Source organism: Mirounga angustirostris, unplaced genomic scaffold, assembly GCF_029215605.1.
Source record: "Mirounga angustirostris isolate CCGP_5_RB_7025 unplaced genomic scaffold, mMirAng1.0.hap1 SCAF_15, whole genome shotgun sequence".
Classification (NCBI taxonomy): Eukaryota; Metazoa; Chordata; class Mammalia; order Carnivora; family Phocidae; genus Mirounga; species Mirounga angustirostris.
In genome coordinates this window covers 70525317-70543577 of record NW_026991723.1, presented here as the reverse complement: position 1 = coordinate 70543577, position 18261 = coordinate 70525317, and the positions used below count along the sequence as shown (strand labels likewise).

General features: G+C 43.7%; 1 protein-coding gene and 1 long non-coding RNA gene across 3 annotated transcripts in view; one reads left to right on the top strand and one right to left on the bottom strand.

Moving 5' to 3' along the window:
- Positions 1-18261, top strand: part of FRRS1L (ferric chelate reductase 1 like) — a 29359-nt gene that overhangs the window by 1406 nt on the left and 9692 nt on the right. For both annotated transcript variants that reach the window (XM_045882873.3, XM_045882872.3), the window contains exons 2-4: positions 11413-11497; positions 13755-13893; positions 17379-17625. In XM_045882873.3, the coding sequence (XP_045738829.1) occupies positions 11413-11497; positions 13755-13893; positions 17379-17625 (471 nt within the window). The remainder of the gene's footprint in view (positions 1-11412; positions 11498-13754; positions 13894-17378; positions 17626-18261) is intronic.
- Positions 296-17482, bottom strand: LOC135362766 (uncharacterized). The gene is made up of 3 exons (XR_010407932.1): positions 17345-17482; positions 14888-15062; positions 296-420 (listed from the first exon to the last, which is right to left on the bottom strand). It is a non-coding gene; the product is annotated as an uncharacterized LOC135362766 (long non-coding RNA).

Here is an 18261-nt window from a genome sequence, read left to right as displayed (position 1 = left end):
GAGAAAGTGGGAAGGTCACTAACTACTTCATAAGGAGATTACTCAGAAGTCCCATATAACAATTATACTTCCTTGGCCACAATGTGGCCACATGTAAATGCAAAGGAGGCTGGGAAAGTTAGCTTTTTAGCTGAGAGGCAATATGCCCAGTTAAAAAATTGGAATTATTGTATTGAAATGGAAAGGATGGATTTGGGGAGATATATTAGTTGGGTAGAGGTTCAAGCACTGAAACAGAGACCCCTACGTATAGTGGCTTAAATAAGGTACTTTATTTTTTTTTTCTCACATGAGTCTGACTGGTCTGGGCAGTTGGGACAGCTCTGTTCCACAAGGTCAGTCCATCTTGTTCCACCATCCAGTAAAGTTTTGTCCTCATTGGTGTGGTAGAAGATGGTTGCTTGCATGTCTTTGTTCAAGCTTGAGGAAAGGAGAAGAGGAAATTCAGGACAGGCCATTACCTTTTAGCCTGGTCACACAGGTCACTGCTGTTCACATTCCTTTGGCAAGAACATGACATGACCTAGCTGCAAGAGAGGCTGGGAAATGTAGTCTTCTAGCTGGGCAGCCATGTGGCCAGGGAGGAGGAGGGGTGGGGGAAGGGGCGGGGACAGACAAGCCGAAGCAGCATCTATCACCCTGGAAACGAACAAACATTTCAAAGCCCATCTGTTTCTGAAAGGATCTAATACATATTTATTCTGTTCGTCGTCAGCCCGGCACGCTGCCAGGTGACTCACGCATGGCACCCGAGAGCTCATATTCTCATTGGGCACATGTCCCTAACAGACGGAGGAGAACAAGGTCAGATGCTGTATGTCCGTTTGTATATACAGAGAGAAAGAAGTTAGTTGTAGAGTCCAGACGGTTTTATGAACATGGACGTCAGGGGGCTGAAGCCATCAGGGAGGCTTTATAGAGTTGAGCTAGGAAGTATGAAAGACTTTGATGAGCCAGAAGAGGGAGGGCATTGCAGTGAGGTGACCCCACAGGGCAACAGGGCATGTAATGTGTGTACAAATCCCTGGTTTGTCTGCTTGCCCCTCTCACCTGGTCTGCACATGCAGCCGCCGGAGGCTCAGCTCTAACCCCCAGAAATCCATGATGGTTCCAACCTGCTCACTGAATGAAGCTTCAACTCCTTTATCTGGAATTTTCTCTTTGGCCCAGCTTCCTTTTACCGTCCTCTCTTACTCCTCCCCTTTGCTTATCCAGGGATTTCACTGTCATTTCTTCTCTTCTCTCCAGCACTTTCACTATCTTCAAATGCAGACCCTACACCCGGCTGGTGGGTGCTAGTGGGGATGTTTGTGGGCTGAACCTCTCTGGGGCAGCACCTCTACTAGATTACCCTGGGCCTGGGTTTTGGCCCTGTGGATCCTGAATAGAGATTTTCTCAAGATCCTTAGAAATAATCAGTGATATTGCCTTAAAGCGTATGCCAGAGCGGGAGAAGCAGACCCAGGAAACATCCCCGGTGGATGTTCTAACCCAGAAAGTGAAGGGAAAGAGGGTGTCAGGATGCCGTGTCCCAAGCCATGGTGAGGCCCAGTAGCATGAAGGCTTGAAATAGTTGATGGATTTGGGAAATGAGAGGTGAATTTTGCTGGGATAAATTCAGTGGAGAAAGGAGGGACCCTGATTGATTTTGAAGGAAGTGGCAAGTGAAGAGGTAGAAATAGTGCCTTTAAACTACTCTTTCTTCTTCTTCTTCTTTTTTTTTTAAGATTTTATTCTTATTTATTTGACAGAGAGAGTGAGCACAAGCAGGGGGAGTGGCAGGCAGAGAGAGAAGCAGGCTCCCTGCTGAGCAGGGAGCCCAATGCAGGGCTCAATCCCAGGACCCTGGGATCATGACCTGAGCTGAAGGCCGATGCTCAACCAATGGAGCCACCCAGGCGCCCCCCTTCTTCTTCTTCTTCTTCTTCTTTTTTTTTTTTAAGATTTTATTTATTTGAGACAGAGAGAGAGCATGAGAGCACGAGGGGTGGGGAGGGGCAGAGGGAGAAGCAGACTCTCCGCTGAGCAGGGAGCCTGACTTGGGGCTCGATCCCAGGACCCTGAGATCATGACCTGAGCTGAAGGCAGATGCTTAACTGACTGAGCCACCCGGGCAGCCTAAAAACTACTCTTTCTTTCTATCAGTACAAATGGGGCTGTCTTTTCTAGTGATTGGACTACGTGTTTCCTCTGTGCAGGGGACCCCCTTCTCAGGTTCAAAGTAGCCAATAACTGAGTTTTCAATGAAAAGATGGCCTGGTGGTATGTAAATTCAAAGAAGGGAATTAAACTGATGGAGATGGAGAATTCACTGAAACTTCCAGAGAGCCCACTATTACCACCCTGTCTAGAAACCATTTCTCCAGTGTCCCGATAGCCCAAGACTCCCAAAGCCAGCGCTGAAAACTGGCTAATTTGGTATCTTTAATTGCCCCCTAAACATGTTCATTTTTTAAAATTTCTGTTTTGGTTTAACTATGCTAGGGTTGTTTTGTTTTGTTTTGTTTTTTGGAGAGAGAGTGCAGGGGTAGGGGGATGGGCAGAGGGAGAGAGAGAGAATCTTTTTTTTTTTTTTAATGTTTTATTTATTTATTCATGAGAGTCAGAGAGAGAGAGAGAGGCAGAGGCAGAGGGAGAAGCAGGCTCCCTGCCCAGCAGGGAGCCCGATGTGGGACTCGATCCCAGGACGGTCCGGGGATCATGACCTGAGCCGAAGGCAGACGCTCAACCATCTGAGCCACCCAGGCGCCCCGAGAGAGAGATTCTTAAGCATGTTCCATGCCCAGCAAGGAGCTCATTGCAGGGCTCCATCTCATGACCCTGAGATCATGACCTGAGTTAAAATCAAGAGTCGGACACTTAACTGACCCACCCAGCACCGCTTAACTGTGCTAGATTTTAGAATTCTTAAAGGTTTCCCCTGTCTTAGCCTATACGACTCATCTTTATATTCCTAACACCACTGCTACCTCTTTCAGGGAGCCTTCCCTGATTTTCTCCTTCTCCCCATCCCCTGCCATTAAGGGAGGATGTTCTCTTGCAGCATACAATCTAACCCTGCCATTGACCCTTTTTGCTGTCTATGATCAAGAGTTTGGATAGGGTCCTGGTGCTCGAATCCTACCATTCATACCTCTTCCTCTTGAGGTTCTTAACACAGAATCTATATATTCAGAACAACAGAATGTAAAATAGATTTCTTCATGATTACGGGCAAATATTCTATTCTGAGGGTTCTTTGAAAAAACTGAGTTGGGTGTTTTTGGCTTAGTGTTAAGTCCCAAGTAAAGCCTCCTGCTCTCTTGTCCCTGCCATGAAGATTTGCATGCCCTGAAGCCTTACTAGCCAGCCATATGGAGGGTGGTAACTGACTTGTCCCTAGAAACATACTCTGCCTTGGAAGGAAAAGAGGGAACATATTCATGGTTGCTTATCTTTAAGGCACAGTGATCTGACCACTCGTAAAATGTGGCCCATTTCTGATCAAGTTCCGACCACATTCTTTCCTACTCTGGAAAGAGCTAGTAAGACAGTAGAGAGAAGGACAGAGCTTGGGGAAAAGGGCACAAATTCCTTCATCTGCCTGTGTTATTCCTACAAGTACATGTATTATATGTGGATACCTAACTCATCACCTTGCCAGTCTGCAAGTCCTTTAAAGGTAAATAGCCTACATCTGATTTACCTATGTATCCTCCATGAGTGTAGTCTGATAATAACACTAACTGGGGCTAACTTTCAGTAAGTGCTTACTGTGCACCAGGTACTGTTCTCAGTTCCTTACCCATATTAACTTTCATTCTTACAGGAAACCTCTGACTTAGATGCTATTAGCCCCACTTCGAGTTCAGAAAACTGACCCACGGAAAAATTTAAATAGCTAAAGCCACACAGCTAGAAAGTAGCAGGGAACTACATAGATTTGTTGATTAACTTTATGGATGAGATGGTGCAAGTTGTCCAGCTCTTTGGAGTAGAGGGTCCCTGTTGATCTGCTGTACTTGGAAGTACAGTGGGACAGGCTGAATGAGGTATTTTGGCAGGCAGGCTTGAGGAAAGGGATTCAGAACCAATGGGGTAGGCAGTCAGTGGGGAACTGCGGGTTCCCTCCTGGTGGAGTGCCGTGGAGAAAGCTTTGCTCGATGGCCATTCACATGTGTGTGGAGCTTTCCGTATTTTCCATTTTCTAAAGCCCCTCGACCTTTGTACTTCATTCTCTGACTCTGATAAACAAAAACAATGATTCAGGCAGTTCGGACAGTGAAAGAGGCTGGTGTAGTAGTTCTCAGATTTGAACAGACAGCTGCTGGTTAAAACTTCAAGGAATCAAGTACTAAATTAATACCTGAGGGCTGTGAGCCAAGCAGTCAATTAGAAGCAATAAATAGCAGACCAGAATCCATTAACCACCCAGTGGAGGATGGCGAAACAGGCTCAAGGGATTGCAGAAGAGGAACAGAGAGTGTTTAGGAGTTAGACAAGAAAGGAAACCACAGATACTCACCAACTGATGGATATTTGGGTTATTTTCCATTTTTGGCAATTATGAATAATGCTGCCATGAACACCTGTGTACAAGTCTTTGTGCAAATATATGTTTTTTAGCTCCCTTGATGTATTTACATAGAAAATCAGAAAGAATCAACAGATCCATAATCAGGAGAATGCAATAGGTTGCCATAGGCAAGATCAGCATATGTAAACCAAAATCTCTGTTTTTAGCAGCAATAAGCTAGAAAATGTCAAAACAAGATATCATCTAAAATAGCAACAAAAATCTGTATATTGTCCAAATTTTGCCTAACAAAAATGCCCTGGTCCTTGTGTGGAGAAAAAATTTTAACTATTAAGTGATATAAAAAAAAAAAAGGAATAAATGGGAAATATACCATGGTCTTGGAAAGAGTAACTTGGTATTATAAAGATGTCAGCTCTGCCCCCATTCATCTATTCATTTACCGCAGTTCCATACAAGAGCCCAACAGCATTTGGGGAGAGAATTTGATAAATTAGTATCTATCCTTTGCATGGAAGAATCAAGTTCTGTGAATTACTGAGATACGTTACAATGCCTAGTAATTCATATAGTGTGGTCTTGGCTCGGGAACAGCCAAATAAACCAGAGAACAAAGCAGAAAAACCCAGAAATAGACCTGTGTTCCTCTAAGAACCAGTAAAATATCAAGGTGTCTTCATAAATTGCTAGGGAAAAGATGAGTTATTTAAGTAAATGGCATTGAGAAAAATTGAGTCAGTGTAGGGAGAAAAATAAAACTGTTTTCTTCACATCGTATAAAAAAAATAAATTCCAAATGGGTCAGGTCTAAATGTGAAAGGCAGTACTACAAAGTTAATAAATAAACGTGTAGGGAAAGATCTTCATGTCCTTAGAATGGAGATTAATCTCTGAGATAAGACTCTAAAAGCACAAACCGAAAGAAGAAAAATTATTTCCCCAGCTACATCACATTTAGAGATTTTGGTCCAAGGAAGGATATTATAGAAAAAAGTAAGATTGGTGGCAGACTAGAAGGGGGAAAAAATGCAGCATCTGAAACCTACAGTGAGTTAGTATCAAGAATACACATAAAGGGGCGCCTGGGTGGCTCAGTCGTTAAGCGTCTGCCTTCGGCTCAGGTCATGATCCCAGGGTCCTGGGATCGAGCCCCGCATCGGGCTCCCTGCTCCACGGGAAGCCTGTTTCTCCCTCTCCCTCTCCCCCTGCTTGTGATCCTGCTCTCACTGTGTCTCTCTCTGTCAAATAAATAAATAAAATCTTTAAAAAAAAAAAAAAAAGAATACACATAAACTCCCATGAGAAAGACCGAAAACCAAGTCTAAAAAAAAGCACAGAGATTATGTATATAAACATCATAGAAAAGGAAACCCAAGTGGCTAATACAGATACAAAGAGATGTTTAACCCCACTAGTACTTGGGGAAATACAAATTAAAATATTGAGAATGTCGGATGATACCAAGTAGCTGCAAGAGTGGGGGTGGGGAATCGGAACCTCATGCACTGTGGATGGGATTGTAAACCAGTGCTGTTAGTCTGAATACTAATCTCACTGAGCTTTGTGGAATAAAGATGTGACCCAGCTATTGCTCTCTGGGGTTTCCTGAAACAAAACAAAAACCTTTTGTATATGTCCACAAGAAACATATGTAAGGCACTTCATCTCCTCATTATTTGATGAAGCAAACATTGAAGGCACTTTATTTATTTATTTTTTTAAAGATTTTATTTATTTATTTATTTATTTATTTATTTATTTATTTATTTATTTGACAGAGAGAGAGACACAGCGAGAGAGGGAACACAAGCAGGGGGAGTGGGAGAGGGAGAAGCAGGCTCCCCGCAGAGCAGGGAGCCCGATGCGGGACTCGATCCCAGGACCCTGGGATCATGACCTGAGCTGAAGGCAGTCGCTTAACCAACTGAGCCACCCAGGCGCCCCTTGAAGGCACTTTAAACATTAAGGCAATTGGGAGTTATTTCAAAAAATGTGGTTATGTGCACATCAAAGAATGCTATTCAGCCAGAAGTAATAACAGGTCTCACCTTTATAGATAGGGATAGATTTCCAAAGGAAAATAATAAATAGAACAAGATGTACCACACAGGGTCGTTTATGCAGATTAAAGACATACACAAGCCGTCTAGTTTTCAAGAGCACACATAGATAGAAATAAACATAAGAATGGCGGCTGGTGAGTGGGGGTAGGGCCTTTGCGAGTCTGCTCTGCTCAGATGCTTCCAGACCTGTGCATGGCCATGGGATGGCCAGGGCACTGCAGCTGTGGGCAGCATGGCAGGGTGGCGCTGTTGGCTTAGTGAAAAATTGGGTCTGGACCCTCCATGGTAGATCCAGGTTCTGCTAAAGGCACTTCGGTGATTATTTTATAAGGGAGTCACGCAAGACTTTCAGGATGGTGTTGTGGGGAACATGGAAGGAATTTTGCGGTAAGGCGGGACCTCACCCTGGGCAGGCAGAGTTCCATGCCCTTTGAGGAGCTAGCACAGATGTGAAGCTTACCCCCAACCCCCCTTTCAGTGTATCACAGTAAAATATTGCTTTTCTAAGATGTGTATGTGTCAGAGTGCTCATTTTGTTAAAACCTGCAGCCTTTGCAGAAGGATACTTAGAAAATACTCTAGACCAGGAGGAAAGTGGGTTTAGGATCGGATTAGGGGAAAATAGAAGATGGGCTTTGCATAGACTGATAGGAGTATCCCATAAACCAGGAAATGTCATCAGTTTAATTCGGTGCACCTACATACTTAAAAATTAAAATTCTGCCATCAAGATAATGGGCCAGTGCAATTGTACAGAGCGTGTCCGACATCCCGTTGAACGATGCTGCTCTCTAACTAGTTACCAAGAGAAAGGCTGGTAAGGTACACCCTGCAAACCCACTGTGTCAGTATTTAAGGATTAATCCGTTCAGTCTCTTTCCATCAAGATCTGATCAGAAAGAAAGATAGAAACCAGTTCTAAGTTGTTTGTGTGTGTGTTTTTTTTTAAACGGAATGACCAGCCCAGTCAGCTGTCTAAGTAGATGTTGGGGGACAGGAGAAACAAAAAGGAGCACAAAGACAGTAATGGCGGGAAGCAGCTACTGCCCCTGGGACTGGGGTGCTGGGAGGGGTCGGGGCACAGAGCAGGGCTTGAAGCTGTGAGAATCTAGAAGCTCAGCCAAGAGAACCCCCGCAAAACTGCAGCCCATCCTCTCTGCGCAGCTGCTGCTGGTTCCTTTGAGGGCATGACAAGGCTGGTTAGGGGAATTTAGATAAAAAGCTGGCATCAACTTGCCACTGGAAGGGTGAAGCAGCATCACCGAGGACTTGTGTAGGGGACGGCAACCCAATAGGAAGGAATGGTCTTTCCTTCCTCCTGCCTCCTAGCCTCCCTCCAATGTTTCAGCAGAGCCCAGCCAACTGGCAAAGGAGAAATGTGGTTTGCAGAGTGCTCAACCCATCACAGAGTTGGCTATCGAAGGCTGGGGTTGTAGCTCAGAGACAAGAGCTTAAATACCGGCATGAGGGCCAAACTAAATTTATGCCAAATAGGTCATTTAAATTCAGGGGAAAATTGTAATGTTGTTGTGCTTAATATTATTCTGCCAACCCCAACTAGTATAGTGAAATTAATTTGTGGTGCTAATAACCCAGAGTTAGCTCAGGCCCTGCAAGCTAAAGGGAGTGGTCTATAACAAGACTGCTCTCCCTTTAGATCAACTGGCTGCAAATCCTGGGGGCTACCTACAACCCCCCTCAGATTTTGTAATTCACTCAAATGTTTCATAGAGTTCAGGAAAGCACTGCACTTACTGTAAAGGATACAATTCAGGAACAGCTGGTGATGACACACATGGAGTGAAGTCTGGAGGTCTCCCAAATGCAGAGTTTCTATGCCCTCTCCTCATGGAATCAGGCCTTGTCACCCTCGCCAGTATTAGTTTGTTCACCAACCAGGAAGCAGCACTGACTTGTGTCCAGAGTTTCTACTGGGGTCTCATTACATAGGTATTACTGATTTAATCACTGGCTACATCATTAAATGTAGTCCCCAGCCTCCCAACCGTCCCTGGAGGTGGGCCTAACTGACAGCCCCGAACCTCTAGTCACATGGTTGGTTTTTCTGGGGACTAGCCCCCATCCTGAGTCATCTCATCTCTTAGCACAAGCTCAGGTGTGATCCCAAGGGGCTCATGAATAACAAAGACAGCCCTGCTTGGAAGTTCCAAGGATTCGGAACCTCTCTCCAGGACCAGGGACGAAAACCAGTTAAATTTTTTATTATACAACATCTTACAAACAAGAGAATAAGATATGCCCAAATGCATTTGGCAAAACAAGTTCTCATTCCAAGTTTTAGAAGCATAAAAGAGAATAGGAAATTACTGCTAAAAAAGCCTTGAAAAGCCATTTGCCAATGCTAATAAGGTAGTTTGGTACATTAATAAGTGAGTTTTTTCCCAAAGCTTTCTCGTAATTAGAGCTTAGAAACCCATTCTTCTAGAGATGATCTTACCCCACGGTTATTAGTTCTCAGTCCAGTTTACAAAACTTAATAGTAATCCCATAGTAATAATAACTGGCATTTATTGAGATGGAAATCTGCTATATGCCAAAGTATTATTCTAGATGCTAGGAAGTGGTAAGGATAACAGAAGATGGGGAAATCGAGACGCAACATTATGAGAAACTGTCTTTTTCAGTTACCCATAGAATTTTTTTTTTTTTTTTTTTAAGATTTTATTTATTTATTTGACAGAGAGACAGGGAGAGAGGGAACACAAGCAGGGGGAGTGGCAGGGGGAGAAGCAGGCTTCCAGCTGAGCAGAGAGCCCAAAGCAGGGCTCCATCCCAGGACCCTGGGATCATGACCTGAGCCGAAGGCAGATGCTTAACAACTGAGCCACCCACGTGCCCCATCTATAGAATTTTTTCAAAAAAATATTTATTTGAGAGAGAGAGACTGTGTGAGCAGGAGGGGCAGAGGGAGAGAAAGAATCTCAAGCAAGCTCCCAGCTAAGCACAGAGCCCAAGGCGAGGACCCTGAGATCGTGACCTGAGTTGAAACCAAGAGTCACACTCAACTGCCTGAGCCACCCAGGCACCCCGGTTACCTATAGAATTTTTAAAACATAAGTAGTCATTGCATTCCTGGATAAATATTCTGAGAAAAAAACAGCCTCAACATTGTAGTAAGAATAAGAACATATATGAAGATGCTTAACATAGTTTGTACCATTAAGCAGTTGCTCAGTACATGTTAAGAGAAAAAAAAATTCGTCCAAGGCTGGACTCAGTCTAGAGTACCAAAGTAGACTGAGGACTCAGCATAAAATATGCATAAAAGTAGAAAAAATAATACACTTGGTCCAATTACTTAAAGATGGTAAAAAGCTACTAGGACTGTATTTTAGCAGGTGATCAAGATCTAGGGTAATAGAAATGAACTGTCCAAAGTGTGCAGATGTGTGCCAGGAAAGTATAGCCTAGTGGCTTTTTTAAAAGTATAATCTGCTGTGATGTGAGAAACAAAGGCAAAAGAAAAATCAAGTTTCCTTACTACTTATAGCCCATTGACAAGTCCTTGAAATAGGCAGAGTGACATTCCTCTAGGAACTCAGCTGCCTCGATGTTAGTACTTTGCTAAGGGCCTGACCCCCAGGATCCTGTAAGTCTACTTTGACATATAAAAGTTCCTTTGGAAACTTCCTTTATCTCTACCCACCAAGATATATGTTGGCAATCATCCCCCAAGCATATGACCCACTGATAATACATCTGAAGGGTCTCATGACTGAGTTTTTACTAAACAGTAATAAATGACCTTTTCCTAACAACAGCTGGCCCCCTCAAGGTCCTGGAAACCTTGTTTCCAAAATACCTGGGAGGCTTGTGCTTTCCCTAACCCCCTCCCAACTTGAAAGGACATAATGGGCCACTCCTCACGACTGAGTGCAGCTCCTTCTGCCCACGGGTCCTGTCCCCGTGCTTTCATAAAATCACCTTTTTGCACCAAAGACGTCTCAAGAATTCTTTCTTGGTCATTGGCTCCAGACCCCAACATCTTTCCTACATCATAATGGAACAAAGTAAACAAAGCCTCAAGTTTACATTTATTTACATTGCCTAATATCTGTGGGTGATTTTATTTATTCATTTGACAATCATGTAGTCAGCGTCCAGTGCCGAGCACGATGCTGGACAGAGAACCCAAGATGACCCACACGTGGTTCCCGTGTGCATGGAGTTAACAGCCAAGGAGAAAAATCTTTGCTGTCACAAACTGGAAGCATAGTGCGGGCCTACCCTTCAGCGTGTGGTTGAATGCATTAGGATGTGAAGTGATCTTACAAGAAAGATACTCAGGTGTTAAAAAGGATTGTGTATGAAGAATTTAGTGAGCTAGGGAAATGTCCTGTACAGCTTAATAACAAATGGAAGTTCAGAGAAAGGGGGAAATCCTATTATCATGTATAGGTACACATGGAAAACCTCTACTATCACATATACAAATATTTCATTGTTGATTTTTTTCCCCCTCTTAGAGCATGGGTATTGTATGAAAATTGTGATGTTCACGCTCCCAGGGATGGTGGTGGGCCTGTGGTTGTGTGAAATTACGCCACCTCTCTGCCTCAGGTTCGCTGCCAGTAAAAGGATGGAAAGGCCACATAATTCTCAGTTCACATGTAAGACTGGCTCAAAGATGTGTGCCCTACACCCTCCCCTCATGAAGAGGGTGATTAGGCTTACACAAAGCCCTTTTCTGAGGCCCTAAACATTTCTAGACAACGTGTGGTAGAAAATAGTCAACGTATTAGAAAGAAAAATTTCTCCTTGGAAAAAAGCTGTTGCTGGATTTTCTAACCATTGTTTATTCTCACTGTCTAGGTTACCCTTTCCCTACTGCTCCTCCTGTGGATCCATTTGCCAAAATCAAAGTGGATGACTGTGGAAAAACTAAGGGATGCTTTAGGTTGGTAGATCTGTGAGTTGGTTAACTTTAAGGCTAAGGCACTGATTTACTTCTCAAGGTAGTATTTCAATCGCGTATAGCTCATTCTCATCAGGGGCCTGCATCCCCTCATTGCTTCAGCCTGTTTCCGATGGCCACTCCAGTTTTCAGTCTTAGAGGCCATAAGCTCTCGAATGCTCCTTGGCACTGGAACATCCTTCTCTGGTTTTTCATTTATGACCATACTGCCATTGGCCCAGGTATCTACTCCTGCCCAGTTGGCTGTATGAAAAAGAATCAGGTGACATGGGCTGTGCATTACTAGCTGGGCTGTGAGCGGGACAGACCATGATTGACACATTTAAGACCCAATTCCTTTTCAAATAAAGAGTCATGACTTTGGGGTATCTGGATGATACTAACTAGTCGTGAACACTGATGATTGTAGCGAGCTTGTTATCTCAGATTTAGGGAGTCCCCACGTGATTACTAGTCATGCTCTATCAAAACATGATGGGCTGGAGCTAGCAAACACTAGTAAAGACGGTGAGCCTCCCAGCCAGACAGCTCCGCTTTGTTGGAAAAGCCGCCTCCTCTTTGAAACTGTTATTTCCTAAAATAAATTGTCCTTGCGTAAAGGTTGTGATGGGTACTGCACTGAAAGTTCTGGATGTTTTTTTTCTTTTGTTCAGTGCTCAAGGCCAAGGAGGAAAAAAATCGAATAAAGGGGTTTTGAGTTTTCTTTGGATTACAAGGGTATTTCTAAGGAATTTAAAAAATATATATTTTATTTATTTGAGAGAGAGAGAGAGAATGAGAGAGAGCACAAGCAGGGGGCAGGGGCAGAGGGAGAAGCAGGCTCCCCACTGAGCAGGGAGCCCAATGTGGGACTTGATCCCAGGACCCAGGATCCCAGGACCTGAGCTGAAAGCAGACACTTAACCAGGAGCCCCTCTTAGGAATTTTTAAGAATACAAATAATACTATTATTGAGGAAGATGGCCAGCAATGTTAAGTCTGGTGACTGGGGGACATTTTTGAGAAGGGAGGGAATTTCAGTAGCTCCTGGCTTCAGGGTGACTTGTTTTCTGGCCCATTCGTTCCTCCTTTAGCTTTCCTTACACTCATTTAGCGTTTTTACCCAGTTCTACACTGTCCTGAGCTCACATCTCTTCCCAGCCATTCAGGGTCCCTGCCTGGCATGTTCCTTGCCTCCCTCTTCAGTCAGTGCTTGGCAGCTTTGTGCCCTGTTCCTTCAGATAACCTTCCACCTGAGCTTCCCTTGTCCCACCCATTGCTACAGTTTTCTGTTCTTCTGAAAATGGCATAAAACAATGTCCCTCTCACTAGGGCTTCCCGATTCTTAAAGGATCCACAAGTCCCCTGGAAGAAAATTTAAATTTGAGTTTCCATTTCAATCATGCCCCTTACAATGATGAATGTATGCATAATCGGATTATCTGGATAACCAGTTTATGCTGCTCGGTACTCTGGCGTCCTGATTGGTAATTGTGTGATAGCCTGATAGAGCCAAGGCAGATTTTATAAATAAATGATGCATTCATGCTCAGTGAATACCAGATGAGGTATTCATTTGATGTATGTATGAGGGTTTTGCAACCTCTCAAACGGATAAGAGTGGGGGAAAGTGAAATCGTGTTTAGTAGTAAGAAAGTGCTCATCCAAGGGACCCTGCACAGTGTGGTCCGATATACCCCATGCAGGTAAGCAAAATCTACCTTCAGTAAGATTACACCATCCATCACACGGATGCTGAGAATTTAAATGTTCCTGCGTTTGTAGTTTAATTTATATTTAATTTGTAAGTTTTTGTTAATTTAGTTGTATGAAAATTTCTAAGTAAAAAAGAACTGGTATATATTTAATTCACAAAAACAGTTTATTAACTCTGAGAATTTCTTCCTCTGAAAGGGATTCAGAAATAACTCAGTAATAACGACTATCTGAGAAGCTCTAATATAATGTTGAGAACACTGGCCGGGAGTGGAGGCCCAGATTCAAGTCCTCCAGCAGCTACTGACTCACTATGCAAGCAAGCCCCTTCCCATCTCTGGTCCTCAGGTTGTATGTAGATAGAAAGGAACAGATCTTTTCCAAGATCTCTCCCAAGTGAAACTGTGGTTTTTCAGATCCCTGGTAGCAAAGATCTCATTTACTTGGTAATCTTGCTTCGCTCTGCCTGATACACTGTTGCCTTCTTAATGTGTTGTGAGTAAGGAGATGAAGCAGCAGTGCTGTGTTTTGATCTCTCCTGCAGATACGGCAAGCCAGGCTGTAATGCGGAGACGTGTGACTATTTCCTTAGCTACCGGATGATCGGGGCCGACGTGGAATTTGAGCTGAGCGCTGACACAGATGGCTGGGTAGCAGTTGGATTCTCTTCAGACAAGAAAATGGTAAGATGCAAATCATGATAAAAGATGATTTTTTTCTTCTTTAGTTTGCTGTGCTGCTTTAGATTTTGGAAAATGGGCATGGTTTCTCCAAGCCACCATGCCACTATTAAATGTGTGGATTTCTAGCAATTGATCTTCTTTTTCAAAACAAGGGAAACAAATTGACAAAAGCAGTATAACAATTACATTAGTTACGGCTCTCTGATTGCAAGTGACAAAAAATTCAAGCCAGCTTAAACAGAAAAGGAAGGGCTGGTTATGGGAATATGAGGTATCTCGTGGTACCTGCATTTATTAGTTATCATGGCAGCGATGCTGCAAGAAAAGCCTCCAAACCACATGGCTTATTAGCATTTATTTCTTGTTCACGTGTGTGTGAATTGGCTAGGGTTCAGCTGGGCTTGGCTCCAGCCCATGAGTTGGATTCAGGTTTTCTCTAATCATTCTGGAACCAGCAGCTACCAAGGCATGTGGTTTTCATGGCAGAGACAGAAGGGCAAGAGCCCTCCAAGCCTATTTCAAACCTCTGCTCTCGTCCCACCTGCTAACATTTCATTGCCCAAAGTAAGCCACACAGCCAGGCCCAGAATGAAGGGATAGGGAAGTTCACTCCCCTGCCCAAGAGGCCCTGTGAAGGGGCGGCTGTGTACTAGTATTACTGGGGAATGAAGAATCAAGTCCAACAACTCAGTCTCCCACAGTACGCGTGGGCAAGAACGCCGCTGGACCTCAGAAAGACCAGAGACAAGGAGCAGGACCAGGCAGGGCATGCAGATCCTGGAGTCCCGGGATCGAGTCCCGCATCGGGCTCCCTGCTCGGCAGGGAGTCTGCTTCTCCCTCTGACCCTCCCCCTTCTCACGCTCTCTCTATCTCATTCTCTCTCTCAAATAAATAAATAAAATCTTTAAAAAAAAAAAAAAGAAGAAGAAAGACCAGAGACAAGGAGCAGGACCAGGCAGGGCATGCAGATCCCAGGCAGCGATCGTCACTTACCTCTGCTTCTCTCTGTGCCTCTGCTGTCTTCTTCCCTCTTCCCTCTGTGATACCATCATTTGCCACCTCACTGTGCCAGGGTGCTTCCAGAGCCAGACTTCCTTGGGCCCCTGTACCTTTGCACAGGCTGCTGCTCTGCCTTCTTCTTCTTTTCCCCTGCCCTGTCTTGAGGCTCCTGCAATGAGTGGAGGCCAGCTCAGACAGGCTTACCGCAGTGGGAGTGGTGAGAAGTGCTCCCATTTGGGATATGCTTTGAAGTAGCTCTGACAGCATTCGCTAGTGGATTGGAGAGAGGTTGTCGGTGGGTGTTAAATAGAGACTGGGGGATCAGGCTAAGCAGTCAGAACCCCGGGGGCTTTGTTCTCGGAAAGGGCACCAGAAGGATGAGCTTCTACCAAAGCCAGTCCAGGCAATAAGACAAGGGGCCTAACTGGTAAGATTGCATGGATATGAATCTGCATGTCTTGTCTCCTACTTTAGGGTCAGTAAGAGAGAAACAGCAGGTGTGTACCATCCCGGAAGCTGGCTTGCAATGCGATTGACCGTTTCCTGTCCTAGAATGCGTTTGCCCTCATGGTGCAGGTGTTAAGATTAGGGCGCTCAGAGGACGGAGGTTGAGTAACGGCATTCAAATTTTGTGTGTGACTTTTTTTTAAAAGCTCTATTTATTTATTTTAGAGAGCATGAGCAGGGGAGGGGCGAGGGAGAGAGAGAATCCTCCAGCAGACTCCCTGCCGAGCACGGAGGCTGACGCAGGGGCTCGATCCCAGGACCCTGAGATCATGGCCTCAGCTAAAACCATGAGTCAGACACTTAACCGACTGTGCCACCTGGGTGCCCCTATGTTTGACATTTTGCTCTCTGAAGGCCTTTAACAGATAAGTCTCTCTTTTCTTCTCCTATTGGTCCAAGGAGAAGCATAGCTGAAAATTTTTTCAAAATTTGATGTAAAGGAAAAGCAAAATGGAACCCCTTTTTAATAGCCTTAAACTTTTTTTTTGAAATGGTACATTATTGTTTTTTTTTAAATAAGACTTGATTTTTAGAGCAGTTTTAGGTTCACAACAAAATTGAATACAGGGCTCAGAAAATTTTCATATACTCCCTGCCTGCACACATGGATAACCTACCCCATTATCAGCATCCCCCACAGAGTGGTACATTTGTTATGGTTGATGAACACCTTTAACTTTGGGGACCTGGGTTTTTTTTGTTGTTGTTTTTTAAGATTTTATTTTTAAGTAACCTCTACATCCAGAGTGGGGCTTGAAACTGCAACCCTGAGATCAAGAGTCTCATGCTCCACCAACTAAGTCAGCCAGGTGCCCCATTTTTTGGACTTGTTTTTACTTAAATGTACAGGGGGCACCTGGTGGCTCAGTCGGTTAAGCGTCTGCCTTCGGCTCAGGTCATGATCCCAGGGTCCTGGGATCGAGCCCCGTGTCAGGCTCCCTGCTCCATGGGAGAGTCTGCTTCTCCCTCTCCCTCTGCCGTTCCCCCTTGCTCATGCTCTCTCTCTGTCTCTCTCAAAAAATAAAATCTTTAAAAAAATTAAATGTAAAATGTACAATCTGCAAGGATAGTGCAATACATATTCTTCACCCAGATTCACCAAACAACTTTCTTTTTATTGTGGTAAAATGTACATGACATAAAATCTACCATCTTAACCATTTAAAAATGTACACTTCAGTGGCGTTAATCATGTTCATGGGGCAACCAGCACCACTGTCTACTTCCAGAACTTTTTTTTTTTAACAAGTGATGACATTTTGCCACACATGCTTTAGCTCTCTCCCCTGCTGTTGCTGCTGCTATTTTCATCATTTTCTGGAAACTTTGGAGATTCAACCTATTTGTTAAAGTCGGGAAGTTTAACATTAACATGATAGTATGGTCAAACATAGTGCCCATTTTCCAGTGTTGCCCATTGTCCTGATACTACCCTTCATAGAAATTCTTATTTTAGGACTTAGGATTCTGTCTAGGAACACTATTAGTTGTCATGAATCCTTAGTCTTCTTTATTTTGAAATCGTTTCTTCGCCTTTTGTGTGTGTGTGTGTGTGTGTGTGTGTGTGTGTGTGTGTGGTCTTTCATGACTGACATTGGCCCTTTTGAAGATTACAAGTATTTTTTTTAATACTTTTTATAATCATTTTTTGTAGAATGACTCTCAGTTTGGGTTTGATTGTTTCTTCATGATTAGGTTCGGTTTGCGTTTTCAGCAGGAATACTAAATAGCTGGTGATGTATTCTTTGAACAGTCACAAATCCATCAAATTATCCTATAATTTAGCACTTGATGTCCGCTTCTGCAATGCTAACTTCATCACTTGGTTAAAGCTTTTTTAATAAAAATAATTTTGGAGGGTGGGATTTCAAATTTACAGAGATAATGAAATGGATATATCTGAGTGAAATTTCTTTCTAGCAGAGACGTTTGTAAAAGACGCACCTTTGACTCTTTCCTTCATCGTTTTTCATGGTAGGGTGGTGATGACGTCATGGCCTGTGTCCACGATGACAATGGGAGGGTCCGCATACAGCACTTTTATAATGTAGGCCAGTGGGCAAAGGAGATCCAGAGAAATCCTGCCAGAGATGAAGAAGGAGTCTTTGAGAACAATCGGGTCACCTGCAGATTTAAACGCCCCGTGAACGTTCCCAGAGATGAGACAATTGTCGATCTGCATTTGAGTTGGTATTATCTGTTTGCCTGGGGTCCAGCCATTCAGGGTAAGCTTACATTTTGGCATCTGGATTAAACTCCAGACACTGCTTTGCTTGTGTTCATTATTTATTGGGCAAGAGCAATAAGCCCTTTGGATAGTGTAAAAGACAAAGGAGATAGGATCCTGCCTTTAGGAAGTTGTAATGGACTTATTATACACATGGACATACAAATGGACAAGTAATATGCGAACGTAGTTGGCACAGTACAAGGTAGTATGTGATGAGCTCTGCGCTTAATGGAACAGATCATGGGTCTGCTATATGTGGTGGTATGTGCTAATTCTCACGACATTCTCATTTACTCCTCACCACATCCTTGAGTGGTATAGATATTATCATCCTCGTTTTAGAGAGATTAAGGAACTTGCTCAAGGCTATACAACTAATTAATGGAAGAACTAAAATTCAGTCCTAGGTCTGACTGACTCCAAAGTCAGTGAGTACTCTTAGCTCTTAGGCTCTAAATATAAAAAATATTGAACAGGAAAGGACATCTGGAGACTTCTGTAGAGACTGACACCAAGCATCCCAGTAGTGTTCACTTTATGACCATTCTGGTAGTCACAAGTCCATCAAATTATCCTATAATTTAGCCCACTGCTCCTCAAATTTTAATGTGTACAGGAATTGCCTGGCTAT